Source organism: Callospermophilus lateralis, chromosome 5 (genome assembly GCF_048772815.1).
Source record: "Callospermophilus lateralis isolate mCalLat2 chromosome 5, mCalLat2.hap1, whole genome shotgun sequence".
NCBI lineage: Eukaryota > Metazoa > Chordata > Mammalia > Rodentia > Sciuridae > Callospermophilus > Callospermophilus lateralis.
Window position 1 is genome coordinate 48,430,075 of NC_135309.1, and position 26,659 is coordinate 48,456,733.

A 26,659-nucleotide genomic window follows, 5' to 3' on the forward strand; every position below is an offset into this window, starting at 1 on the left:
TAGGGTTAGGATCTAAGATTTTATAATATGAAAAGTTGAATTCAGTAAAATTGTGTTTTCATTTATAAAAGCTTAGAAATTTAAAAATAAACTCTTTGGACCAATATATTTGCCTAGCAATTTTGAAACATTTTAAAAGCTACCTAAGGGAAAAAAAGTATTTTAAAGCTGGCTTATTTCAGATGATATTTCAGAACAAAAAGTTTCTATTTTGAGGCAAACAGAACAGAAATAAAACTGCATTAACCAGTAAGATGTGAAAGACACAAAGATTTTATAAACATATGAAGTCCAGAAAGAGTGAATGGCAATTGGAAATAGCTAAAGGAAATCAAAAGGATGATAGCAATAATACAATTAATAGGGAATTTGAGGTGCAAGGTATATTTTAAAAGTATTCTCTATATAAAACAATGCATGCTTCAAACAAATACAAAATGTTTATTACACAAAAATGTAATAACTGACAAACTACCAATCTGTTAAACTTAGAAAAAAATACTAAGTTATTTCATAACTCTTAAAAAAGACACTTTATATTTTTGTTACTTAAGCTAACTTACTTCAAAGTTATAAAAATTACAAAATTTTGGTTTAAAAAATGTCTTTCTATGATTACCCCCAATTTATTTTGCTACACATGACAAAAAAACAAAATATCTTTGAAATGTTTTGAGTATTTAAATGGAATAAAGATTGAACATAAACTAATTTAAATAACTTTTACATCAATAATAGGCCAACATACACCTTAAACGTCCTCTTAGTAGAAGAACGAAATACTATTGACAATGCTGCATGAAACTTAAAAATATCTCTCAATTCACGTACAGCACAATAATCAATCTGGCTAAGCTAGTAATATTTAAAGAATATGGTTAGTTATTCTCTTAGTATAACTGAATATGCTAATATCCTCAAAACATAAATAGCAATTCAGTTATCTCACATTTTCTATATTCCTTGTCTCCAGGTTGGAATAGCCCTATGAAAAAAAAAGAGAAAAGCAATTACAAATACAAGAAAAAAATTTAAAGACCTAAACACATCTAATTATATGTTAATTGCTAAAAATGTGTATAGTTTATTTTATCAACCTCGTAACTAAATATAATATAGAAATTGTATAAAATATAAACATGCAGCTATGAAATTTCTCTAAAGTGACCATCCCTTCTAACTCCTTTTTACCTATGTGGGATATGTAGAAGTGGCCCAGAGCCTGTTGGTCCTATCTTTTTGGTTCGTTCTTTCCAACCTTTGGTAGGTTTGTAAAGTCTAGAGGGATCTCTACTAACATTATTTTCAACCTGTAATCAAAAGCAAAATAATGCCAGTTAACTTACATGAACTAAGTTTGTATTTCAATGAGTAAGATCCTTAGTAACATAACATAAAGCAGTTTTAAAAAACATACTTGATATCAGCTAAATGGTAATAAAACTGTTAACCTGTTCAGTAAACTTCTAATTTAAACTTCTAAAATAAAATTTAGACTACAGCAATTTACTAATAAAACATTAGTCTATTTTTTTAGTTCTATTATTTTGTTCTTTTTCTATTTTTTCTCTTTCTACTATGAGAAAAAATATAATTTTTATATAGCTAAGTTTAATATTGATATAGCCAGACAATAAATTTATGATAAAGTGAATCCTCTGCTTAATCCTTAGGGGTCATCAATGTCTTTAGTCCTGAGTATTACCATTGAGATTCAAAATGCTCACAGCTGCCACAAGTATAAAAAACAGGTTCATATAGAAAGGATTAAAAGAACAGCAAGTAGGAAGAGAGAGATTTCAGGGTGAAAGAAAAGGTTACTTAGAGGGCTGGGGTTGAGGCTCAAATGGTAGAGTGCTCGCCTAGCACATGTGAGGCACTGGGTTCGATCCTCAGTTTTAGGTGGATACAATAAAAATATTGTATCCACCTAAAACTAAAATAAATAAATATTTTTTTAAAAAGAATGTAAAATGATAGAATTCAAATGATAGTTTTAAAATCATATGCCTATGTTTTCTAATATATAAACAGGAAATTTAAAATATTTAAGTATAAAAACCATAAGAAGAAAATACATATGATGTCAGTATGCTTATAAACCAAGGAATTAAGATAGGAGTGGGAGGGGAAAGATTGATCAATGAATGCCAAGTTATAGTTAGGAGCAAGCTCTGTGCACAGTAGAGTAACTGTTAATAACTGTACATTTCAAAAAGTTAAAAGAAAGGATTTTCAGGCTGGGGTTGTTGCTCAGTGACACAGCACTTGCCTAACATATGAGGCACTGTTTTCGAATTTTTCAGTAGTTTTGTAATAAAGAAATGAAAATGCTTGAGATCGCTGTTTAACCTGATTTAACTTTACAGAATGTATATATGTACTGAAATAGCACGTGGCACCCCATTAATACGTATAATTTTTACATTTTCATGTAGTTTCTTTAAAAAGAAATTAACCTCAGTACAGAGTACCTTTTCTTTTAATTTTGCCATTCTTCTTTGTTTTTCTGCCTTTTCATTTTCCTTTGCCTGTCTGTCTAGAATTTTCAATTCAAGTTTATGTAAATCCTAAAAAAAAAAGATTATATTAAGAAAATGAAATTAACCTGAATTTGTTTACAATTTAGTTGTTGGAAAATAAAAATAAATTACCTTAACTATCAATACTCTTTCAATATTAACCTTTTCCAACAAAGGCTAAAAACTTTATTTGTTCTAAACATAACTGTAACATGTACATCCTTTACGTATATTTTTAGGTGTCACTTTAACTTGTTTCACTTTAAGGTTCAACCTAAAATTCCTTCTCTCTCTCTCTCTATACACACACACACACACACACACACACACACACACACATATTTAGTTGGAGACAAACACAATACCTTTATTTTATTTGTTTTTATGTGGTGCTGAGGATGGAACCCAGTGCCTCTCACACACATGCAAGGCAAAATGCTCTACCAATTGAGCTACAACCCCAGCTCAAATTCCTTTTCTTATAATACATAAGTTAAGCCCATTTTCATTTATCGATACAGATATGTCTAGTTTTAGATTATTAGTTTTCTTTTTTCTAAGTCTTTCATTATGTGCCCTACTTAACTTTTTGGGGAGTGAGAAGGCATGAAATCTTTTATTATTCAGAAAGAATTTTATAGGTAGACTAAAAAAATGAACTAAAATTTCTAATATGAATGTATTTGTCTATTATTTATCTTTATACTTCCACTATTTTTTGCTTTATTAATGTTGCTGCTATATATTTTGATGCACATAATAATGCATAAGTTACATGCATAAGTTGTACCTTACTTGCACCCTTTTGCATTTTAAAAACCCTGCTTTGTCTTCATACTTTTTGGACTGAATTCTACTTTGTCTTTACTAACATTTTTTCTGGTATATATTTGTTGAAAACTACCTACAGTCCTATTAACTAGCAATAACCTAAGAGTACTTTAACCCATTAAGTCCCAAGGTTTCAATTCTGCAAATATAATTTCAAAGTTACCATAAGTGGTATATTTGCTGCTTAATTTAAGTTTTATAGGCGTTTCACATCTGGGATGATGAGACAAAATAGAATAAGTATATATCAAGTATCTCTAGTACACCATGCTGTTACACTCTTCCAAAATGCTATTCATGGTATTCCCTCTACTAGGAAAGATTTCGCCCTCTAGAATCAACCCAAGCATCACCTTCTTTCATAGCTGTGGGAAACATCCCTGTATCCACCTCCTAAAGTTCTCTGTCCACACCTCAATCATTGCACTATTTATCACTTGATAGTGGAATCTCCTAACTCACTAGATGTTAGGTAGCATGGCTTACTTATTTTAGAATGGTAATGTGAAGCACAGGTTTGATATATAAGACTTTCTCAACTTTTGCTTAATTGAATCTTGAAATAATACTTCCATGTATTATTTAGGAAATATACTCACTCTTTCTTGAAACCTGGAAATTTCATCAGCAGCAGTTTTCCTTTTTTCTGCCTTTTCTGCCTTTTCTCTTATCTCCTTTTCAAGCTTCAAAACTTCTTCCTGTTCTTTCTTCTGCTGGGTATAACTTTCTAGTAGTAATTTTAGTTTAAACTGGCGTTGGCGTTCTTTCAGCTGCTTTTTCTCTTTCTCTTCCTCTTCTTTTAATTGGGAAGAAGCACATTTCATTGACATTTCTATACTTTTCTGTTTTTTCCAAGCTTCAACTGCCAATTTCTGTTTCTTTCTTTGTTCTTCTTTTTGCTTTTGATTATCGTCTGGTTTATTATGAAAAGGCACAGGTATGTTGTCTACCTTTTCTTTTAACTTGAAAATTTCCTCCTTTTTTTGCTGCTTTTTACTTTTCCAATTCTGAATAGACTAGATAAAAAAAAAAAAAGACAGCAAAAGAAAAATGTTTAAAGTAATTTAAAATACAACTACAATTCCATCTTCCTAGAAAGAATAACAATTATAGGATGCTGAGTGCTTAGGGTTTTAAGTTCTGTTTTATTTGAACCAATAAAAATTTTTTTCTACTTCCATTTAAAAATATTACCATTTTAAAACTCTGACTAGTAGGTCATTCTTTTGGCCTTCCTTTTCCTGTCTGTATCCTTAGGTTCACAAGGACTGTACTTATTCTCCTCTTTACCTGCTCTGTTTTCATGGGCAACATCCCTTTCCGCTAATCATTTCACTTCTGCTTACAAATTCTTTTTTCTAGAATTAGCCTACATTCTGAGTGATTTTTTCCCTGGTCAAATATCAGAAGAGGAATAAAAATGAGGTAGTTTAAGAGTAAAGAGCCATGAAGTCAGACTACCTGGAATCAAATCTTGTCTTTGCCATTTACTAGATGTGACCTTGGATAAATCACTAAACTACTCTGTTTTCATTTTGCTCATCAGTAAAGTAGCAGATGGTATTTATTATGCATGGCTATCGTGTAGACTAAATAAGGCAGTATCTGGAACCACAGTGCCTCATAAGTGTAAAAAAACAAATAATAAAATAGTTCAATATCTGTACATATTGGTTATGGAAAGATTATTTAAAATTCTAATGGCCTTCTCAATGCCACATAGGACATAACTGCTGCATTACCTTCCCCCCAAGTCAGGAAACCATTGTCATCTCATCATGTACCATTCATTCATTAAATCCATATGGAATGTATATTATATACAAGGCAATGGGACAGTATCCATAGATGATTAGACAATACCAAATACCATTTAGTACAATGCACTCAAAGTGACAATCCAAAAAAATATCCAGGATTCATGACAATGTAAATCAATTCACTTCTGTCTTCAACGAGCAAATTTTTTTATGGAAAAAAAATCAACTAAATTAAATAATGTGCTTACTGGGTAACTGATTTTCATGCAATCACCTTATCTCATTGTAAACCAGTAAGTTTACAAACTAATATCCAGTTCATGGACCAAGTTTGAGCAGCATTATTCTTGGGGAGATACAACATGAGCATGCCAAAGCACATCATTAAAAAAAAAAAAAGTATAAACACCGTATTAGTGAAAGTGTGAGGAGGATGACTATGTTTGGGTGGACAAGGAGAAAGCAGCATCTGCTCTGCGCAGATTTTGATAAGCTGAGCATTGAGGACAAAAGAATAGAGGCACATAAAGTAAGAACAAGGTACTGGAGGGCACTGAAAAAGTTCAGAGCATGTCTGAAAATGGTAAGTTATCTTCATTCACACAAAACACAGGCTATACTAAAGGAAGTGGAAGATAGAAGGGTTAATCTTCTCTTGAGTCTCTAAAAATGACTTACAATTCAAAAATATTTCTTAAACTCCCTGAATCTATCTCCCTACATGCATTTAATTTAAAGGGTGGGGGGACAATGACAACAACAATGAAAAATGTAGCTATATGAATCAATATTTCCTTGCTGCTCCTTAGGTGTGTCATCTGTTGAACAGACATGCATTTTTTTGTTAAACAAAACAAGTTAATGTTCATCAGAGCTGAAGGCTGCAAAAACAAACAAAAAACTTCAAAGAAACTTTTAATACTTAAAAGTACTTTCTCCTCTGCTTCTTGACTTTCTATCCAAGATAATGTGGCCTTTGCTGGTAAGATGATTTTCAAAAGTCTGGGTAGATCTGAATTATACAGTTCTAGGAAATGGACACAAAGTGTTTTGCCTACAGTTATTAGTTTTAATGCCCCTTGTGTAGTTTCTTAGGGGTAGAAATGTTTGGCCTTGAGGAAGCCCAACTGTAGTTCCATTACTTAGGTAAAATTACTTCTTATTGGCTCAGTTTCATCTTCTGTAAGATAGGGTAAAAACAACTACAAACATACTTAACAGGGTTGCTATAAAGTTAATAATAGTTAATGACAGTTAAGTTTAGAACAGTGCCTAGAACAGAGAAACATACAATGAATAACAGCTATTATTATTACCTCTTTTTTTCTTTCCTCTAAAGCCAGAAATTTTTGATACCAATTCTCATGCTGTTGAACTTCATCCTGTGTTCTTCCTGGAAGGTATTCAAGAACCTCTTCCACAAATGTTGGCTTCCCTTTATGTTTGTTTCTCACCTTTACAAAGTTTTGGTGATCATAGACATCCCAACCCCCTTGTCGCCCTCCTGTTTGCTGAAGGAATTTTTCAAAATCTACCACTTCTTCTGGAAGAGTACTTGGTATCACTTTGTCTACAGGAACTTTGCTTGAGATTGCTCTGAAAGCTTTCTCTGTTTCTGAATTACCCAAAGCCCATAAGTCAATTTTTCTTGATATGGCATTCAACTCATTATTCGTTGTTTTCTCTTCTTTAATAAGCTCTTCATATCTAAAATTTTAAAAAGTTTGAAGATAAAAATCAAACCATTTTAATATTCCAGTTTCCCTCAAATTCAATTATTCCTGATTCTTCATATCGTCTTCCCTAATTGACTTAACATTTACAAATCTAAGCCTTAAGTTTCCTCAAAGATAAAAACAATCTTTCGATTCTTATTTGACATTTTATAGTGTCTAAATATGAATGAAAATTTCCTAAATAAACCCTAAGACAAAAAGAGAGGTGTTATATTGCTTTTGTGTAAGATTCAAATACAAACAATAATATGGTTGTATACAACAAACTAGTGGTGAGTTACTGTAAACTAAAGGTCCGTGATTTTATATTAAAATGAGCTTAAAACATACATAAGTCTCTGTTCTTCTTTAAAAGTATTAATTGCATTTTCAATTTCTTCCATCATTTCTCTGAGCTTTTCAACAACTGTGAAAAGAAAAACAAAATAAAGCCATGAACAAATTATTTTGTTATATTTCAGTTTAGCTAAAAATTAAGAATTTTGTCTTAAAAATTAAGACAAAAAAGTAGAGTGTTTCCCTAATTTAAAGATACTTTTTAGCCTAAGGCATTAATAAACCTTTGCTTAAAAGTAAACTTTTATGATTGCAATTTTTTATTACAAATAATTTTCCTATGCATCCATAGCATTAAATGTTGTAATTAATATTAGTTTTTACAAAAAAATTTCAAAACATACTGTTGTTTGACTTGCAGTTTTCATTTAATAAAATTTTTCAGTTAACAAAATATTGTGATTAACTTTTCACACACATTACTATCTCATTTTTTCTGTGTCTATATATGGCTACATCTATTGTAATTCATTTAATCCACTCTACAATTGATATTCTTTTAAATATATACAATCCCATAGTAAAAATCCTTGCATATATATTTTAGCACGCTCAAATAAGTGCTCTTAGAGAACAACTGATAAAACTTGAAATGCTAAACAGAAAAGTTTACAATATGCTAGATACTGTCATCTTGTTCTTCAAAGATGCTATACCAATTCATTGTTTCTGAGAGAGCCCCTTCCTATATACTTTTAGCCATTTCCAAAATGAAGCAAAAATTTATCATCACTCATTTAGCTGTCATTTTTGTGATCATTAATAAGCCTGAGCATTTTTATATGTATTTTGAATTCCTGTATACCTTATAATCTTATGCTAATTTTTCTATTAGGTTGTTTATCCTGGTTGCTCTAATTCTGGCATTCTACATTATGGATGTTGGCTTTTTAAATTATATATTGTTAATAATTTTCTAATTTGTTTATCACATTTGCTTATAGGTTTAAGTTTTTTTTAAGTACTTTTTTCTTTATATTCTGTTCTTATCCTTCTAAACATAATATGATTATAAATATGTTAAACCATGTTCTATTCTAATATTTTTGGTTTTATTAAATTTAATGAATAATAGTTACACTCTTCATAACACCATAAGAACTGAAAAAAATGAAAGTTTGAGTAATTTTCCTAAAATTTAAAATTACTTAACAGATAACAGATCAAGGGTTTGATCAACATCTGTCTTAGTCCATAATCTTGAGCACTTTCCTTTATTGCTTTGAACCTTTGGAAATCAATGTTGATATAAAGAAAGAGACAAGGATACAACTTTTTCCCCTAAAACTAGCATTTGCTCCAATACAATTGAACCTTTTCTTACATATTTGAAATGCCTCTGAAAGGTAATTATTTCAAAAAGCAAATGACAGAAAAAGCACTAAACCAGAAATCAGAAGTCAGCTTTATTTTTCCCCCTTAATTAACTCAATCTAAACTATCTGTACTATAAGTTCTCTACCTTACAAATGACAATAATATAAGGTATTCTACCTTATAATTTTTAAGGATTTGATAGCACTCTAAGGATTAAAAAAATAAAAAGCCTATATAAATGCCAGATACTACAGTTCTCCAAAATGGCCTTATCAATTCCCAACCAATAAAGTAGGTATAGCTTCATTAATGCCAAGTAGGAAAATAGACATTTCATATTAGAAAAGTATAAATTTTTCTAATGAGCAAGAGGAAAATATTAATATGTAAAAACCTCTAACATTTGAATTTACTTACAATCAGGTGTAGGCTTCACATCTTTTAACTGATACTGAAGTTTCTTCACATTGTTATGTATTTTGGCCAATTGTTGCTGGATTTTTGCTCCTGTAAGGAAGAAATACATATTGCAAAATTACTTTGTGACAAATGTAGTTGCATTAGGATTCTACACATAAGACTGATCATAATCATTTAGCAAAAGATAGTGAAGAACAATTAAAGAATAAAAGATGTTTATATCAAAGTCATCTGAATACTTTAGATACCTTTTCTCTAAATAAAGTATCTCTTAATTTTCTCCAATATTTAAAAGCATAGTGTGTTACATTTTATTATACACGTGTGCCAAGGAAATGTCTTTTTTTTTTCCTTCTGTGGAGACTGAGTTATTGCACATTGTTTTAAATGCAAGATTAGAAGCTTAAGCTTAGCATGTTTTGTCCTTTAAAATAATTTTTCTTTCTTTCTTTTTTTGGTAGTGGTGATTGAACCTAAGGGCACTTTACCACTGAGCTATATGTCTAGTCCTTTCTATTTTTTATTTTGAGATAGTGTCTTGCTCAGTTGCTGAGGGCCTAAATTGCTGAGGCTGGCCTCAAACTTGCAATACTCTTGCCTCAGTCTCCCAAGTTGCTGGGATTACAGACAACACCACTGGGCCTGGCTAAAAGCATTTTTTTAACTTATTGTAATTTATGGAAATAGAATTTGCTCTTAATTATACTGTGGGAATATTAAAACTGTCTAGCCAGTATTAATTCTATGGATACTGACAAACTCCCCATTGAGGTTTAAATTCATCTAAATGCATTTTCTAAGACAAAGGTGAGTGATACCTAGTGGTGTCACTGTCATGCCCCTGAAGAGGTCCCTCAGGTGCCATTAAGTGGTATCTATGATTCAGGTGCCAAGCTCAACCAAAGGAATATTCTGAAGTAAAATGTTAGGCCCAGAATAAAAGTCTGGAAAACAGGTTAAGACCATTTTCAAATGGTCTTGATCAGTAGTAGAAAGACTAGATTCTTTTTTCATATTCTTTTCTGAAGTAGTAATTTTCTTTAATACTTATTTTTTAGTAGGTTTATGTTGTAAATATTCATATTCATGGGTACATATTCATATAACAGTAATATTATTATTTTATCAGCATTGGGTACTTTATGCACCCTCCTCTTTTTGTTTTTACAACTTTTGGGGGGGTGGGTACCAGGGATTAAATTCAGGGACACTCGACCAGTGAGCAACATCCCAGCCCTATTTTGTATTTTATTTAGAGAAAGGGTCTCACTGAATTGCTCCGAGTCTCACTTTTGCTGAGACTGGTTTTGAACTCGTGATCCTCCTGCCTCAGCCTCCATGGCCACTGGGATTATAGGTGTGCACCATTGTGCCTAGCTGTTTTTGCAACTTTTGATAAATGAGCATGAAATATCAAAAGGCTCTGTCCTTAAAGGCACTCTATTTTATATATTTGCAATGTTGGGATGGAACTCAGGACTTATATATGCAAGGCAAGCACACTATAATTGAGCTATGCCCCTAGCCCTGGCAATTATTATTATTATTAATATTATTAATTTTTAAGTTTATCTACAGTCTTAGAGCCAGGGCCAATATCCAGAACAAGGCTCCGAATATTTATATGGCTTTGTTCTATTTTTTAGTTAACATTTGAGTGTTCCATAAAAGACATCTTATCGAATTTATTTTATATAGTCTTGATCACTATTGAAACTTTAAGTCAAGAAACTTCTCTAGTAAGTTTAAATAATTAGAAAAGAATTTTTTGTTGTTTTATTAGCTTGATCAACTATAGCAAAAATCATTACAGGGCAAACAACTTTATTTTATTTATCCATTTGGAACTGATACTCTGCATAGCCAAAAAACAACAAAATATAAATTCAGGCTAAAACTGAGGCATGGATATTTGTAATAAGGAACAGGTATTTCTGAGCTATGATCTATAAAGTGGAAGTTTCTAAATCTTTATACTAAAACAACCCATTCCTTCCTCTCTTAGGTATGTATAAAGTCTTAATAACAAAAGGCAAAACTATAGAAAAAGGGAAAATAAAAAGATAAAAACAAAGTTGTCTTTAAAAAGAGAAAACCAAGTGGCCTTTTAAAATGCACAAATTGAGATACTCTACTTAAGAACATAATCAAGGGGCTGGGGTTGTGGCTCAGCGGTACAGTGCTTGCCTCGAATGTGTGAGGCACTGGGTTCAATTCTCAGCACCACATATAAATAAAAAATAAAGGTCCATCAATAACTAAAATGAATAAAATAAATTTTTTAAAAAAGAATATAACCAAGACATGAAAGATTAGCTTCCCACTTGCCTGCAAAAAAAACTAAGAAATATTAATGAATATTAAATCAGCAAAGTCTAAATTTCTGTATGACTCAAAGAAGAGAGAACTGGAAAAGTGCTCTCAATATTAGATTCTGTTGTCATTCCAATAGAAGAAAGGGAATGATTTGTCACTACCTGACAAAAGATGACTTCTAAAAATAGTATAATTTTGTATTGTGGAAGAGAAAAGTTAGTTATTGGGAATTTATTTTAATTGGTGATAAGAGAGTACCATGAATAATCTAATCTCTACATAGTAAGTTAACATGTTATAAATCTTAGCTAATTGATTGATAACCATTATTTTTCCTATAAGCAATGCTAAATAGCTTTTCTATTAAATAGATTTCTCAACATAAAAAATTTAACTTTACAGGGTATTCTCATATAATTCTTTAAGCCTAGCATTTACTATACAGTTGAAATGATTAATTTTCATAACCAACAATAGAACATATTCACCATAATCTATAAGGCACTTTCTTACATATTATCTCTATCAAGGTAGAAATGGTAGGTTTCAAAGTGCAGATGAGGAAACTCAGGTTTAAATAACTATGTGACATGCTCTCCTCATAAAGTACAGATTGTAAATTTGCTAATACTTACTGAGTCCAGAGGTCAGATTATAATGCCAGGGTGATGAGCTAAGATCAGATAGCTCAGGAACCAATTTTTTTTTTCTTTTCAGGAAATTTTAATAGCATTTACTAATTTGTCAACCAAAACACCAAAACCCTCTCTTTCCTATCAAATTGAAGAAATATGCTTAGAAAACAATCCGATTAGAATGACTAAACAGTGACCTCAGAGAATAAACACGTCCTTAAAAAGACAAACTTACTACCAATACAGTCAATGCACAAAGACAAAGACAGGGAAAAACTATAACTTTATTTCACTCAACAGTCTTTAGTTTATCATGAACTCAACTTACTTTCTGTTTTCCTGCTGTTAATCAATTTATTTTCCAATTCTTCCAGCATACTATGCTCAATTCTGAAGTCACTTCTCTGGTTGTAGAAATGACTGTGTTTATCTTTTTCTATGATAATAACTCTTTAGGAAAAGAAACAAATGGTATAAATATGATTTAAATATATTTTAACTGTTTAAAATATGAAGACACTCAAAATAGATTAATTCATTTAAAAAGAATGTAATTACTTAGATTAATGAGATTAAGGAGTCAAAAGAGTAGATAGAAATAAGTTCAACCAAAATCAACTGTATTGAATTGTTACTTAAATTATAAAAAATGATAATTTAAGAAAATGTGGATATATGAATTTCCTTTGAAAATACACAAGACTTTGGCTATGGATTCCATTTCAATCTTCCTGGGGTCTGAAAAGGGCTGTTACTGCTTTTAGTAGTAGATACTGTTAACTCTGTAACCTTAGCCAAGTCATTAACCTCATTTGATGTGACTCATCTCATGGCTAACAGGATTAATAACAGCTCTTTACTACCTAACAGGGCTATAATTAACATCAAATGAGATAATGTGAGGGATTTTTGAACAATACATAAATATGTACTATGGAAATTCAAGTTACTGATATTAATACTAAACTTCAAGAGGTAAACAATCTACAAAGACAGGAAATTTAGTATATTTCAAGGATATTGTCTTCATTCATCACAAAGCTTCTTTCATCTCATTATTGCTCTTTGGACTTAGTCCATCTATCAGTAAGGAGTTCTAATTGCTAATTTGAGCCCTTGGATAAAACAAAACAAAAGATATACTATTAAGAAATTTTTTTTTGATTGGGCAAAAAAATGAATTTTGTTAATGTTAGTTTTCTTTCTTACAAAGTGGAATATGAATATCTCTTCCTTAATCCTGGATTTAATGAATGTTGGGGTATCTCTGGCCATTGACTAATTTCATATAACTTGAGGGGCAACTATCAGTCTTTTCCACCTTGCTACACAGAGAAAAATTTACTATTTATGGGGCACAACAGGAGACTGCCCCAGGCCCTAAAGGCAGAGGGGATTATATCTCAGCATGTGTGTTTAGGAAGCTTGTGCTGTTTGTGAGAGGAGGCAAGAGGTGGAACAGAGAAGTTGAACAGACTCATTCCACATGGCATTTCTAACAGATTGAGGGTAACTACTGAAGTCCTGTGTGTTAAGAACTGGGAATCCCATGAAAGCTCTGGATGGGGAGCAGGGATAATATTATGATCAAATAGAAACGTCTGCCAAGGACATAGGATACAATATGATAGTGAGTTACATGTTGCTATTGCTAGACTAGAAATACTACCGTGTAATGTAGTAATGGCGACAGATTGCTAAACATATGAAAAGATGTTTAAACTCAAATTAGGAGAAATGCAATTAAAACTGTATCATAAGAACACTGCATATCTATCAGATTGGCCAAAAAAATCACAAGTTTAAATAATATATTCTAATGGTTAAAACTGTGGGGAGACAGATCTTCTCATACATTGTAAATTGCCTATGGATGGCAATGCAACAATATTTACCACATTCATGAATTCATATACCTTTGACCCAGCATTTTCTCCTAGGAATTTATCCTGAAGATATACTCACACATGTGCAAAATAATGTGGAACTATGAGGATGCTGCAATTAATTGCGGCATTGTTTGTTACAACTTACACATCCAAAAATTTAGGACAGGCTAAATAAGTCATGTTACACTCAAATGACAGTATATAATGCTGCAGATGTCCCATGTACAGAATAGGAAACCTCTCCAAGAAGACACTCTTTATAACAATGTTTTTATATAAAAATGTCAAACATGCCCACAAGTAGAGAAGAGTAAATTGATCCCTCATTTACACTCATGATGTGCCCCTCATAGCACTCTGACTCAGTAATTTTACCTCTCCTTTCATCTATTCTTTCTTTCCTTTGCTCAAGTATTTTGAAGTAAATCCTCTATGCAGTTTTTCTCCAACATACTACCATGTGCATCTCTATAAATTAAGGATATTTGATATATATAACTACCATGCCATTACAGAACCTGACAAAATCAACAACTACTTTGTGTCTAAGATATACTTTGAAGTTAAAAAAACCAAGATGCAAATCAGTATGTAGAGTATGCTACCATTTACATAAAAAGGGACAAATGTGAATATATATTTACATTTCCTAATAAACACATAAAATCTGTGGAAGAATAAACAAAAAAACTAGTACTACTGGTTGTCTGAGGGGAGAGGAACTAGGGGTGCAACTGAGACTTTCTATTGAGTACCTTTTGATATTGTTTAGAGTTCTGAGACATGTGAGTTTATTTCTTACTCTAAAAATAACAGAATGATGAAACAAATTGTTTTTCCTCAGTATTCAAGAAGAATTGAATAGAAATACATTGAGTTGCTGTATTATAGACCTTAACCTTTTAGTGGACATTATGCCATCTAGAGATAAATACAAACCAGAGACTCTAACTAGAGTCCAATTCTACCTAGAGTAATGCATTTTAGAAAAAAAATATAAATAAATAAATAAATTGTATTTTCTTGAATTCTTGGCATTACAGAGATGGTATTTACATTTTTCAAATATATTTTATTTTATAGTATAATAATAAATTATATTATCATTAACCAATGTGAACATGCTATATATTAGGTTTTCAGAACATATCCATCTGACACACATAGTGTTTGAACAACATTTTCCCATTATCTTTACCCCTAACCTTCACGCCCACCTCTGTTATCTACCCCTCTGGTCTGTGTTTTTATAAGTTCAACTCTTTTAGATTCCACACATAAACGAGATCATGCCATGTACATCTTTCAGAATTTGACTTGTTTCATTTAGTATAATATGCTGAAAGAACAGATCTTACATGCAAGTGCACAGTAACTATGTGAGGTGAGGAATATGTTAATTAGCTTGATGGTGATAATCATTTCACAATGTATACATATATCAAAACATCATGTTGTATACGTTAAACATATACTATTTTTGTCAATTATAAAGCTGGGGGGCAGACAAGTATTATATAAGGGTAGTAAGAATTCAATCTTCCAAAGCTACAGATGGTGTAACTTTTCAAAATTCAAATAGTACATTTTTTTCACTGGTAGAATTTCTGAAGAGAACTGTCACTAATTCTGTTCCAGAGTCTATTCCTTACAATAGTTTCCTTTTCTTGAGTTCTTTGGTAAATGGATAGTGTCTAAATTCAAAGCAGTATGTTTATAAAAAATAATAGGGTAGAATGGGGCACTTTGAGTTCTAATTATTACCATTCTTCATAGTTACATCATGATGCTGCAGACAACAATGAATATTCAATGAATATCACTGCTTCTTCAAAGAATAAATACATATAGTATATACTAACATTTAAAAAGAAACATAAACAGAAACTTCTCAATTTCATCATAATGTACAGAATAGATCTGAGAGGAACAGAGAACACAAGTTATTTTTTTAAAAAAAGTTAACTGAAGAGTTTAGATTTTTCATGAAAACTAGCCACTACTTTCCTCAGTGAGATACATTGACAACTCAAACAGGTTTTCCTGAAGAACGGCACTGGTTAGTAAAAAGAACAGTGGCTTTCAGAGTGGCTGAAGCCACCCATAAGAGTCACTAAATCAAACATTTACCTACTAGATAACCTATGGGAAGATATTTACTCTCTATAATCACCCTTGTTTGCAAAATAGGAAAAATAGCAATTTAAATACATGATGTTTATTTATAAAGCACTTTCATACATATATATTTTAAACCCCCTCAAATTATTCACTTATTCAAAAATGTTTACTGAATGTTTACCTGCAGTTGTAAATTGAAAAGGTACTCAATCTGTTTATCTAATATGCAAAATTTAAAGAAGCAGCTGTTTTGTTTTCATTAAAATAAAAATTGAAAGTGGTAAAAAAAGATAAAACATTTCCACTTATAATTTTTATGTTAAATATTGTATTACCATTTGTCCATTCATATCTGCCACTTTCTTTGTTCTATTTAACTGGTGAGTGACTAAAATTTTCTAATAATATGGGATTTAGTAGGTGAAATTGAATTAATTTTATATTGTTCATAATAAATTGACTAGTACTGTTATTTGGACAAAACATACTTACTGATTTTTAAATTTTTCTGCTGTGCGTATGAACTCTGCTTTCTTAGTCCGACTAACTTTCTGCTTCCAATTTTGAAGCTGAAAAGGACGAATCCCACCCGAAGTACTAAAACAGCCATCATTCTGTATAAAAAATAACAAGAAGTTATCATCCATAATGAAAGTAGTAAGAAATAACGTGAAATTATTTTTCGACACTAAAACATCAAATACTGGGGTTTACTGAGTTCGTTTTAAGGCTAATCTAATTTTTTAAAAAAAATATATTTTGTGGAAAAAGGAATTTTTATCTTAAAATGATAAATTAATCATCATCATCATCATCATCATCATCATCATCATCCAGAGATTATTTACAAAAAAGATCTAATTCATTTACCAGTCATTTGTCACCTATAGACTGAACACTATGTATGCTATGACAGGGGCAGCATTAGACACTAGGGAGACAATAATGATCCATCCTAATATGGCCCCTCCTTAAAGTCTATTGAAGGGAAACAGATTTATAGAGAAAATATGAAACAAGCAATAAAAACAAATAAAAATGCACCAACTGTGATAAGTGCTGTTAAGGAACTAGTGTTAACATGGAAAAAAATTAACCTAGGCTTGCTTTTCAGTTAGAATAGCTGCAGGGTTCTATTTGAGGGGGTGACATTTAAGAAAGAATGGAATCAGCCATGCCAGAAGCAGCATGGAATGGTGTGCCAGGTCTACAGATCAGCTGTACAAACTTGCAAGAGCAGTAAAGACTTTGGGCAGTTCAAGCACAGAAAAGGCAATATGACATGAGATTAGTAAAGGTAGGGGGCTTGATAGGAGATGAAAGTCAACAGGGAGGTACACGCCAAACACACAGATGGGTTAGGTCACTGAGTGGATTTTACTGCAGGGTTTTAAACAAAGAAATGCATGGTAAATTTAATTCTTTAAGAAAAAAATTCTGGCTGTTTTGGGGGAATAAATCGGTGGGAAGTGTGAGGGTGGGTGAGGCATGAATGGAAGCAAGACCAGTGGAGTAGCTGTTAAAGCAACACAGGCTTGGAATGAGTGTCCAGGACTACCCAGGTGACAGAAATTAAAAGAAATTAAGAACCTTAGATTTATTTTGAAGTATAACCAAAAGGGATTGTTGAATAATGGGATGTGAGAGATGAAGAAAAAGGGAAATATAGGTTCTATATCTCTAAGAGCAAGAACAAAGTAAAGAATTTAGGAAATATTTTAAAAGTTGAGATATAATTCACATGCCATAAATATCCATTTAAGACATACAATTCGGTGGTTTTTAGTATATTCACAAAGTTGTGCAACCATTATCACTATGTGGTTCTGAGATATTTTCATCATGCCAAAATGAAGTACTATACCCATTAACAGTCACTCCCCATCTCCCTTCTCCCAGCTCCAGGCAAGCATTAACTTATTTTCTAACTATGAATTTACCTATTCTGGCTAAATGGACTCATACAACATGTAGCCTTTTCTGTCTGGCTTCTTTCGCTTAGCACATTGTTTTCAAGATTCATCCATGTGGTACCATGAATCTGTGCTCCATTCCTTTTTGTGGCTGAAATGTGATGCTTTATACAGATCCACCATATTTTGTTTACCAACTCATTGGACATCAGCTGATGGACAATTGGTTTCTTTCTAATATTTGGCCAATACAAATAATGGGACCATGACCATCTGTATGTGAATTTAACTTGCCTATTTTTGTAGTACCGGGGATTAATCCCAGGGCCTCAATCATGCTAGGTAAGCACTCTATCACTGAGCTACACAACCAACCCTTTCAATTCTCTTGGGTAAATAGCAGGATTTCTGGCTCATAAGGTAGCTCTATTTTTTAATTTCCCATTTAAAAGTCTGGGTTGAAGGCTGGGGATATAGCTCAGTTGGCAGAGTGCTTGCCTTGCACGCACAAGGCCCTGGGTTCAATCCCCAGCACCACAAAAAGACAACAACAACGACAACAAACAGGTTGCCCTTTTATTGTTGAGTTGGAAGCATTATTTTTATTTCTGAATGTATATCTTACTATATATGTAATTGGCAGATATTTTTCTCTGAGTTATCTATTCATGTCTTTAGAAATGCCTCTGATGCACAAGGTTTTAGTTTTCTGAAAAACTGCCAAACTGTTTTCCACAATGGCTGTATCTTTTACATTCCCACTAACACGGCATAAGGGTTCCAATTTCTCTGTACCCTCACTAACTCTTGCTATTATCTGTCTGTTTTATTTTAGCCATTTTAATGCCTGTGAAATAGCATTTCACAGTGGTTAATCTTTGATTAGTTCCTAATGACTAATGATGTTTCACATCTTTTTCATATGCTTATGGGTCACTGCTCTTGAGGAATATCTATCTTCTTAAATCTTTTCTCATTGTTTTAGAAGAAAATAACTTTAACTAACTCATAAACAATAATATCATGATTGGTTTGAGGCCACACAAACATTTGCCCAGTCCCCAATTTTATACCATCTCAATGAGCTCTATACATTTGGAACATCCTCTTCCATTGCCATTCTGAAAACTTCATATTTTCACTACCAGTTACATTTTTAAGCTAAAGTAATTTGGTCATCAGAGCTGATTTTCTATCTCTTCAATTTGAATCTCGATTAGATTAGTCTATTGCAAGTCTGCACTGCCTCAATACCTCACTGAAATCATTACAATGGCTTAACATTACCTTGGTTCTAGGAATAATTCCCTAACTATTTTATCTCATAAAAGCAAATGCCACCAAATTGTTGCTGTTGTGCTTGCTCAGTTCCCTGGACTCCTGGTAAATAAGGTCACACTCTGAGGGCCCAGCATTATTTCTTCCACTATAGTCCTTAATGATGGTTGGCCCTATGTGTGCTGGACAGCAATGTACATGGCCTCACCAAGCTGCAGTTACCAGATGGCATCAGACTTTGCCGGGAGGTGCAGCAGCTGGGAAGTCAATGTTGCTGGTAGCAAAGCTGCTGGTGCCACCTAGGGAGCAGCTCTCTTCTGAGGGGTCCCCTGGCTGAAGGGCCACATGAGAAGTGTGACTTTGGCTTTCATGCAGCATTACATATGCAAAGTGGCGGGGTGGGGGGGGGTGGGGAGCCTGGGTTGTGGCTCAGAGGTAGAGCACTCACCTAGCACATGCAAGGCCCTGGTTCGATCCTCAGCACCACATAAAAATAAATAAATTAAATAAAGGTATTGTGCCCAACTACAACTTAAATAAATAAATAAATAAATAGTGGCATAGAGTCTAAAAAAAAAAAACAAAGAATCTAATGGCTTCTGCCTTTTCTCGTTTTAAAAAAAATAGGCTACATGTCATTTTATTGTTGAACTGTTAGAGCTGCTTATGTATGTTCATTTTTATGGGAGGGCACTATTTTAGATTGAGCTCCTACACTAAGTCCCCAAAGACCAGACCAAAACAAAATGGAGTCATTTATGCTAAGTGCTGCATAATCAAACTGAAATTCTAAGGAAGGCAGTAGATCCTCAAACAGACTATTTTTTCCTAATATTCACAGCAACCAATCAGAAAGGCTTTACCAGTCTTCAGGGAGTCAAATAAGTGAGTCCTCTTTAACTCTCACAAGAAAAGTAAACTGAAGCAACCTGATGTTAACTAATATGCTTTTTTTCTCTTGTTTTCTAGTTCCCACCTTAAAAGAAAAACAATAACAACAACAATGGAACACTGTTCTGTGAAGCCCTGTAAGAGTTCTTATTTTGTTTTATAGAACAAGATACTGCTCCAATTCATGAATTGCAAATAAGTCAATATGATCTTTAAACTAGTTGTGCAATTTTGTTTTTAAACCTATATTGTAGACATAAAACCTTTACAAATTTGCAAGTATTTTCTCACATTCTCTGATTTGTCTTTTCTTTTTTGGTACTAGAAACTAAACTAAGGACCATGTGCATGCTGAGCACACGCTCTATCATTGAGCTGCACCCCCATGCCTCTTCACTTTCCTGATAATGTCCTTTAAGGCACCAATTTTAAAATTTTAATGAAGTACAATTTATCTTACTTAAGTTTGGTTTGTGCTTCAGATTTCTATAGAAGAAACCACTGCCTATTCAAAGGTCATGAAGATTCATGCCTATGTTTTCTCCTAAGAGTTATATCTCACATGTTGGTCTCTATTTTGGGTTATTTTTCATGTATGGTGTGAGGTAGGAGCTCTACTTATGTATGCAGATATCCAATTGTCCTAGTATCATTTGTTGAAAAGACTATTCTTTTCTTACTGAATTGTGTTGTTGAAAATCATTTTTCATGCCCACAAAGGTAGGTTTATTTCTTGACTCTCACTGATCTTTATGTCTATGCAGTACACATTGGTTACTGTAGCTTTGAAATAAGTTTCAAAACTACAAAGTGTGAGCACTCCAACTCTGTTCTTTCTTCTAAGCTGTTTTTACTATTTGGTAAATAATATCCTGCATTTTCTGTATGAAATTTAGGATCAACTTGTAAATTTTTTTTTTTTTTTTTTTTTTTTTTTTGCAAAAAAAGGGCAGATGGGTTGGATTCTCTGGAGACTATACCATTCTTAACAGAATAAAGTCTTCAGATTCATAAACATGAAATATCTCTTTATGTAGGTCTCCTTTAATTTCTTTCAAAAATGTTTAAAGTTTATACTTCTTTCATTAAATTCATTTTTGTGTATTTTACTCTTTGTGATATTATTGTATTTTCGGTCATTCCCTTACTTCCTGTCTCAATATGTGACTGTTCTCTCCCTCTCATACATGCTGTCATGATGCCATCTACCACACTGTGACACAGGCTGGCAGGCCCTTAGGAGAGGCTGGGGATGACTTATCTTGAACTTTCAGCCTCCAAAATAGTGAATTAATTATAAATATTTTATTCAATAAGTACCTAGCCTCAGGCATTTTGTTAATGGCAACAGAAACAGAATAATATGCCTGGGGTTTTTGATGTTATCTTATTGAGGATCCCTTTAAGTATTCAATTGCTTCTTGGAGTTTTCAAAATTTTTCTTGTTTATATTTGAAAGTTTTGATGAGCTCCAACAATGTGTTGGTTAATGTTTTTCATCAAATCTGGGAAGTTTTCTGACATCACCCAAATATCCATTTCTTTGTGTATATTTTGCTTCTCTGTTTCCAAAATTCTCATTATTCATATTAGTATGCTTAATGGTATTCCACAGATCTCTGAGTCTTTATTTTTCTTCTTCTATCTATCTATCTATCTATTTATTTATTTTTCCTATTCTTCAGTCTGGATAATCTGAACTGACCTATCTTCAAGTTTGCTGATTCTTTTATTTGCCAAGTAAACCTGGTGTTGAGTTTCTCTAGTCGTTTTCATTCAAGTTCTTGTACTTTAACCCCAAGATTTCTATATGATTTTTCTTTGTAATTTTTATCTCTTTATAGATATTTTGTATTTGGTGACATATTATTCTCATATTTTCTTTTAGTTTCCTTTAGTTCTGTGAATAAATTTAAAATAAATTATTTGAGTCAGGTGCATTGGCACACCACCTGAAGTCCCAGCTACTTGGGATGCTAAGGTGAAGAATCACTGGAGCCATAGTTTGAGATGAGCCTAGGCAACACTGAACACTGAAATGCTATCTAAATAAACAAATTAATAAAAAGATAAAATAACTAAATATGGAAAAATAATAAAGAAATTGATATGAAGTCTTTATCTAGTATATCCAGCATTTAGTCCTCCACTTTTCTGCTTTATTCCCCTGTGTGAACTATACTTCCTTATTTCTTTGCATGTTTCATATTTTTGTTGTTGTTAAAAATTGGACATTTACAATAATTAAATGTGGCAACTCTGAAAACAAGATTCCTAGGATTTGTTTTGTTTCTGTTTGTTTACTCACTATTCTGAATTATATATTCTTTGTTGGGTATAGCACTTAAATTTGTTTGGTTAGCGAGTTGTCAATAATAAGTGGTCATAAATTTCCTGAAATGCTTTTAAACAATAAGTCCTAGTCTTTGCTATCTTTGGGTGAGGGGATCTGTTTGCATTCTGGGGCACACCTTCAATACTCAGGCAGGAAGTTTACAACTTTACCTCAGCCTTTACTTTCTTTCTACATAGAACTTCAAGGTCAGTTAAAGATGAGGACCAGGACTTTCTCAGGTCTATCCTTCCCAGTGTGATGGTGCAGGCCTATAATCCCAGTGGCTCGGGAGGCACAGGCAGGAGGATCATGAGTTCAAAGTCAGCCTCAGCAAAAATGAGTCACTAAGCAACTCAGTCAGACTCTGTCTTTAAATAAAATACAAAATAGGGCTGAGATGTGGCTCAGTGGTCAAGCGCCCCTAAGTTCAATCCCCGATACCCTCTAAAGAAACAGAAAATCTCAGATCTATCCTTATGCTTCCTTTGCCTCTATAATAAATTTATCATATCTACCACCAATTTACTAGTTTAAACATTACAAATTTATTCTCTTTCAATTTCATGATGTGAAACTAGAGGACATTATGCTAAGTGACATAAACCAGACAGAAAGAAAAACACCTCATGATTTTACTCAAATGTATAATCTTAAAAAAAAGAGTTGATCTCATGGAAGTAAAGAGCAAAATAATGGTTACCACAGATTGGAAGGAACTGGGGAGAAAGGCATGAGAAGTGGTTGGTCAAAAGGTACAAAGTCAGGAGGGAAAATGAGAAATAAGTTTTGAGACCTATTACACAGCAAAGTAATTTCAGTCAATAAAAATGTATACTTCAAAATAACTATTAAGAATGCATTTTTCAGGGCTGGGTTGTAGCTCAGTGGTAGACTGCTTGCCTAGCACGTGTGAGACCCTGGATTCAATCCTCAGCACCACATAAAAATGAGTAACATAAAAGTATTGTGCCCATCTACAACTAAAAATAAATACATATTTTTTTAAAAAAAGAATACATTTTCAAATGTATTGCCACAAAAAATGAAGTGAGGTCATATGTAAATGGGCTCAATTTAATCCAGATTTACTTCCAGATTGTATACACATATCAAAACATCACAATGTATACTGTAAGTCTACAACATAATGATTTGTTCATTAAAAATAATCTTAATAAAAGATAAATAAAATCAAGGTATGGGCAAGGCTACATTTCTTCTGGAGGCTTTAAGGGAGGACCTATTTCCTTACCGTTTTTTTTTTTTTTAAACTTCTTGGGTCTACCTTTACTCCTTGGCTCATGACCCCTTCCTCAAATCACCTTATCCCCTTGCTTCCATTATCACATCTCCTATTACTGACCGATTCCCCTGCCTCCATCTTAGAAAGACCTATGTGATCGCAATGGGTCCTATCAGAAGGTCCATGAAAATCTCCCTATTTTAAGATATTAATCACATCAGCAAAGACCCTTATGATGTATGCCCTGGGGAAACATTATTCAGCCTACTACACCTGAACATACACATAGCCCAATGCATACGCATGACCTTTTAGAGAAAGTCCGTTTTGAATGACCATTTAAAGTTTGAGAAGAAATGTAGTTATTATTGAAAGCCTAATCTAGGCAAAGATTCAGGTCATTAGAGAAAAGATCACTAGAAATAAAGTGATTCATTTTATACCTATCTTGGTATAAAACCAGCAACATCGTAGTTAGAGGTACTTCCAAAAAACTCATAATTCAAAACTAAAATGATCAAGTGAACAAGTTCCAGGATTAAGAGAGAAATGGCACTTAAGAGAAGGTTAAAAGATTTGTGGCCTTCAGTCTTGAAAGGCAGTGGCTGAATCATATGCAAGCATCAAAAAGCATAGATAGGGTACCTTATTACTTTTCATAATAGGTGAGAAATTTATGACATTCCACACACCAAGGAGATTACAAAATACAAGATACAATAGTTCTGAAACTTCAGAGATAATTATTCCAGAATAATTTAAGAGAACTGTGATAGACTGAATTATTTCCTCCCAAAATTTAAATGTTGAACTTCTAGCTCCACAGTGACTATATTTGGAGAGCAACTTTCCAGAGATAATTAGTTAAATGAGGTGATAAAAGAGAACCCTAGTCCAAAAGGACCCATACCCTTTTAAGAGGAAGAGACCTCAGATATATCTCTCTCTCACTCTTTTTCTCTCCCTTCCTCTCTCCCTCTGCAGGCCCACAGAGGAAAGGCCCTGTGAGGATACTGCAGGAAGACAGTTGTCCACAAGTTAGGACAAGATGCCTCACCAGAATTCAATCTTAATACACCTTGTTCTTAGACTTCTAGCCTCTAGAACTGTGAGACAATTTCTGTTGTTTTTGTCACACAATCTGTGATACTCTGTTATGGAAACCCTAGGTTTCAGATATCTTTTAGATACTTCTAATATCATAAGATTATCAGAAAAAAAAATCTCAAGAAACATTAATTGGTGTCAGTATTAGTGAGCAGGAATATTCATTAATGACAAATATTCAAGTTTGGAATTAGTACAGCAGTGATTCTAATTTTTTTAAGCCAAACATACTTGACGATTTCTATATTCCTGCTATGATTCTCAGTTATGAAACTCTGCCTTCCCTAATAAAGTGGTGGAAAGGTTTATAAAGCAAGGTTTTTCAACCTCAGTACTACTAACATTTTGAACCAGATAACTGTTGGGGGGGGAGGATGTCTTCTGGCCTCTACCTATTATATGTTAGCAGCACCTCAAAACTTCTTCCCTTTTGTCACAACTAAGTCTCCAGAAATTGCTAAGTGCTCTCTGAGAACTAATATAATGTTTGAAATAACTCTATAGGTTATATGATTCTGATGTAGTCTCTGGGGCAAACAAACACCACCTCTGAGAATCACTATAGTAGACTCATGGGCTTTGTCAACAAGGATATTAGGTAGCTTGTAAAAAATGTAAATCAGGAGGTAAAACAAGCTATGAGAATTTAGAGAACAAATCACATTGAACTGAAAAGTTTTCATGGAGAAAGCCAGCAACATAGACAAACTAACAGGACCATACATGTTTTAGTCCATATTTAAAAACATTTGCTCTATTTTGCATTTTTATATTTTTCCTGATGCACTTGATCCGGAGTTAGAATAATAGAATCACATAGAACATGGGAGAAAATTTGCCTGAGGTGGATTTCCTGAATTGCAAAGCTGAAAAGACACCGTATTTCCTTTGAGGATTAAAACTATAGAGCCTGTCCTCAGTTCACAACAGCTTTCCTCCAGGTTTGCACTGATCTACAAATATTTGGGAAGCGCCTACTATGTCCTAGGCACTATAAAGTGAGCACGTTTTAGGTGCTGGGAATATAATAGTGATTTCAAAAATTTCTGCCTTCATGGAGCTTACATTCTCAAGGAGGCGGGCGGGGGGAGAGAATGAAAAAATATACATCATATGGTAATCAGTGCTACAGAGAAAAACATAAAACCGGGAAAGGACGTTGGGTGTAGTGGGTATAAGGGGGATATCTAGTTTAGAGGGATAAGGAATAGTCTCGTTAAGCTGATGGCAATTGAAAGGTACGGTTGTCTTCGCTGTGGAGAAAATGGTCCTTAAGCCCATTCTAGGAAACACCTCTGTCTCTTATCCTCCCACATTTTATTCCTCTTTTGTGTTCCTAGCACCTGCACAGTAAGAGCTGGCGATGATTACTGGATGCCGAGTCTCCCTCCAACCAAGCTTCATGTCAGGGTCTCCCCAGACAGAATGCCCACAGCTCAGGGAGAAGCGTATTATTTATTAGTACCCATTTTTAGAGAGAAAACTGAGCAGCCCAGACATTTTCCTATCATACATCTAGGAAGCGGCAAAGCCCTGGGCTTCCAACCCGGTGTTCCTCGACTTCAAAACTGCAGGGAGGCGGCTTATAAAGGCTGTTAGACGCCCATAACAACAAAGAGCAACGCCGCCGGGCGTACCAGGCCTCCACCAAGGGACGTGAACACGGCACCTCCCGGGTGGCGCTGCAGAGGACACCTGTTCTGCCGGGGCCAGAGACGTGGTCCGCCCCCGGGGCCTACATCCCAGAGCCCCACGCCCGCCACCAGAGCGGCTTCCAGCCGTCCTCAATTTACCTGTTGCGGCGCGGGAGCCGCTCCCACGCTGGTCCCGGTGGCCGCGCCCGCCCCCGCAACCGCCCCAGCTACCGCGGTGGCCGCCGCAGCCGCCACGACCGTAGTCAGGGCCGCCATATTTCCTCCCGGAGCTGCTGGGGGCTGGGGGTTCTAGTCTCCGCAGACTTTTCCTAGAGCAGCCACTGGGATGGGCGGAATTCAGTGCGGGGCCGAGGC

The 26,659-nt window shown here is 33.7% G+C and overlaps 1 protein-coding gene across 3 annotated transcripts; it reads right to left on the bottom strand.

Moving 5' to 3' along the window:
* Positions 1 to 625: 625 nt before the first annotated feature.
* Positions 626 to 26,659, bottom strand: Ccdc112 (coiled-coil domain containing 112). Of its 3 annotated transcripts, XM_076855878.1 has the most exons (10): positions 26,444 to 26,659; positions 16,376 to 16,497; positions 12,202 to 12,323; positions 8,920 to 9,009; positions 7,180 to 7,255; positions 6,430 to 6,820; positions 3,953 to 4,369; positions 2,475 to 2,570; positions 1,192 to 1,310; positions 626 to 985 (listed from the first exon to the last, which is right to left on the bottom strand). In XM_076855878.1, the coding sequence occupies exons 1-10, from the start codon at positions 26,558 to 26,560 to the stop codon at positions 955 to 957; spliced, it is 1,581 nt and encodes a 526-aa protein (XP_076711993.1). In that variant the 5' UTR covers positions 26,561 to 26,659; the 3' UTR covers positions 626 to 954. The 3 variants fall into 3 exon arrangements, with proteins under 3 accessions (XP_076711993.1, XP_076711994.1, XP_076711995.1); XM_076855879.1 differs by lacking the exon at positions 2,475 to 2,570; XM_076855880.1 differs by lacking the exon at positions 1,192 to 1,310.

What these genes read in the sequence shown, in the direction of transcription:
- Ccdc112 (XM_076855878.1), bottom strand. Translation starts at nt 26,560, where the DNA reads ATGGCGGCCCTGACTACGGTCGTGGCGGCTGCGGCGGCCACCGCGGTA. An exon ending in TTTCCAGGTTTCAAGAAAGA is followed by an intron (nt 2,571 to 3,952) that starts GTGAGTATATTT and finishes TTTTTTTTTTAG; the next exon opens with GATTTACATAAACTTGAATT. An exon ending in TGGCAAAATTAAAAGAAAAG is followed by an intron (nt 1,311 to 2,474) that starts GTACTCTGTACT and finishes TTTTGATTACAG; the next exon opens with GTTGAAAATAATGTTAGTAG.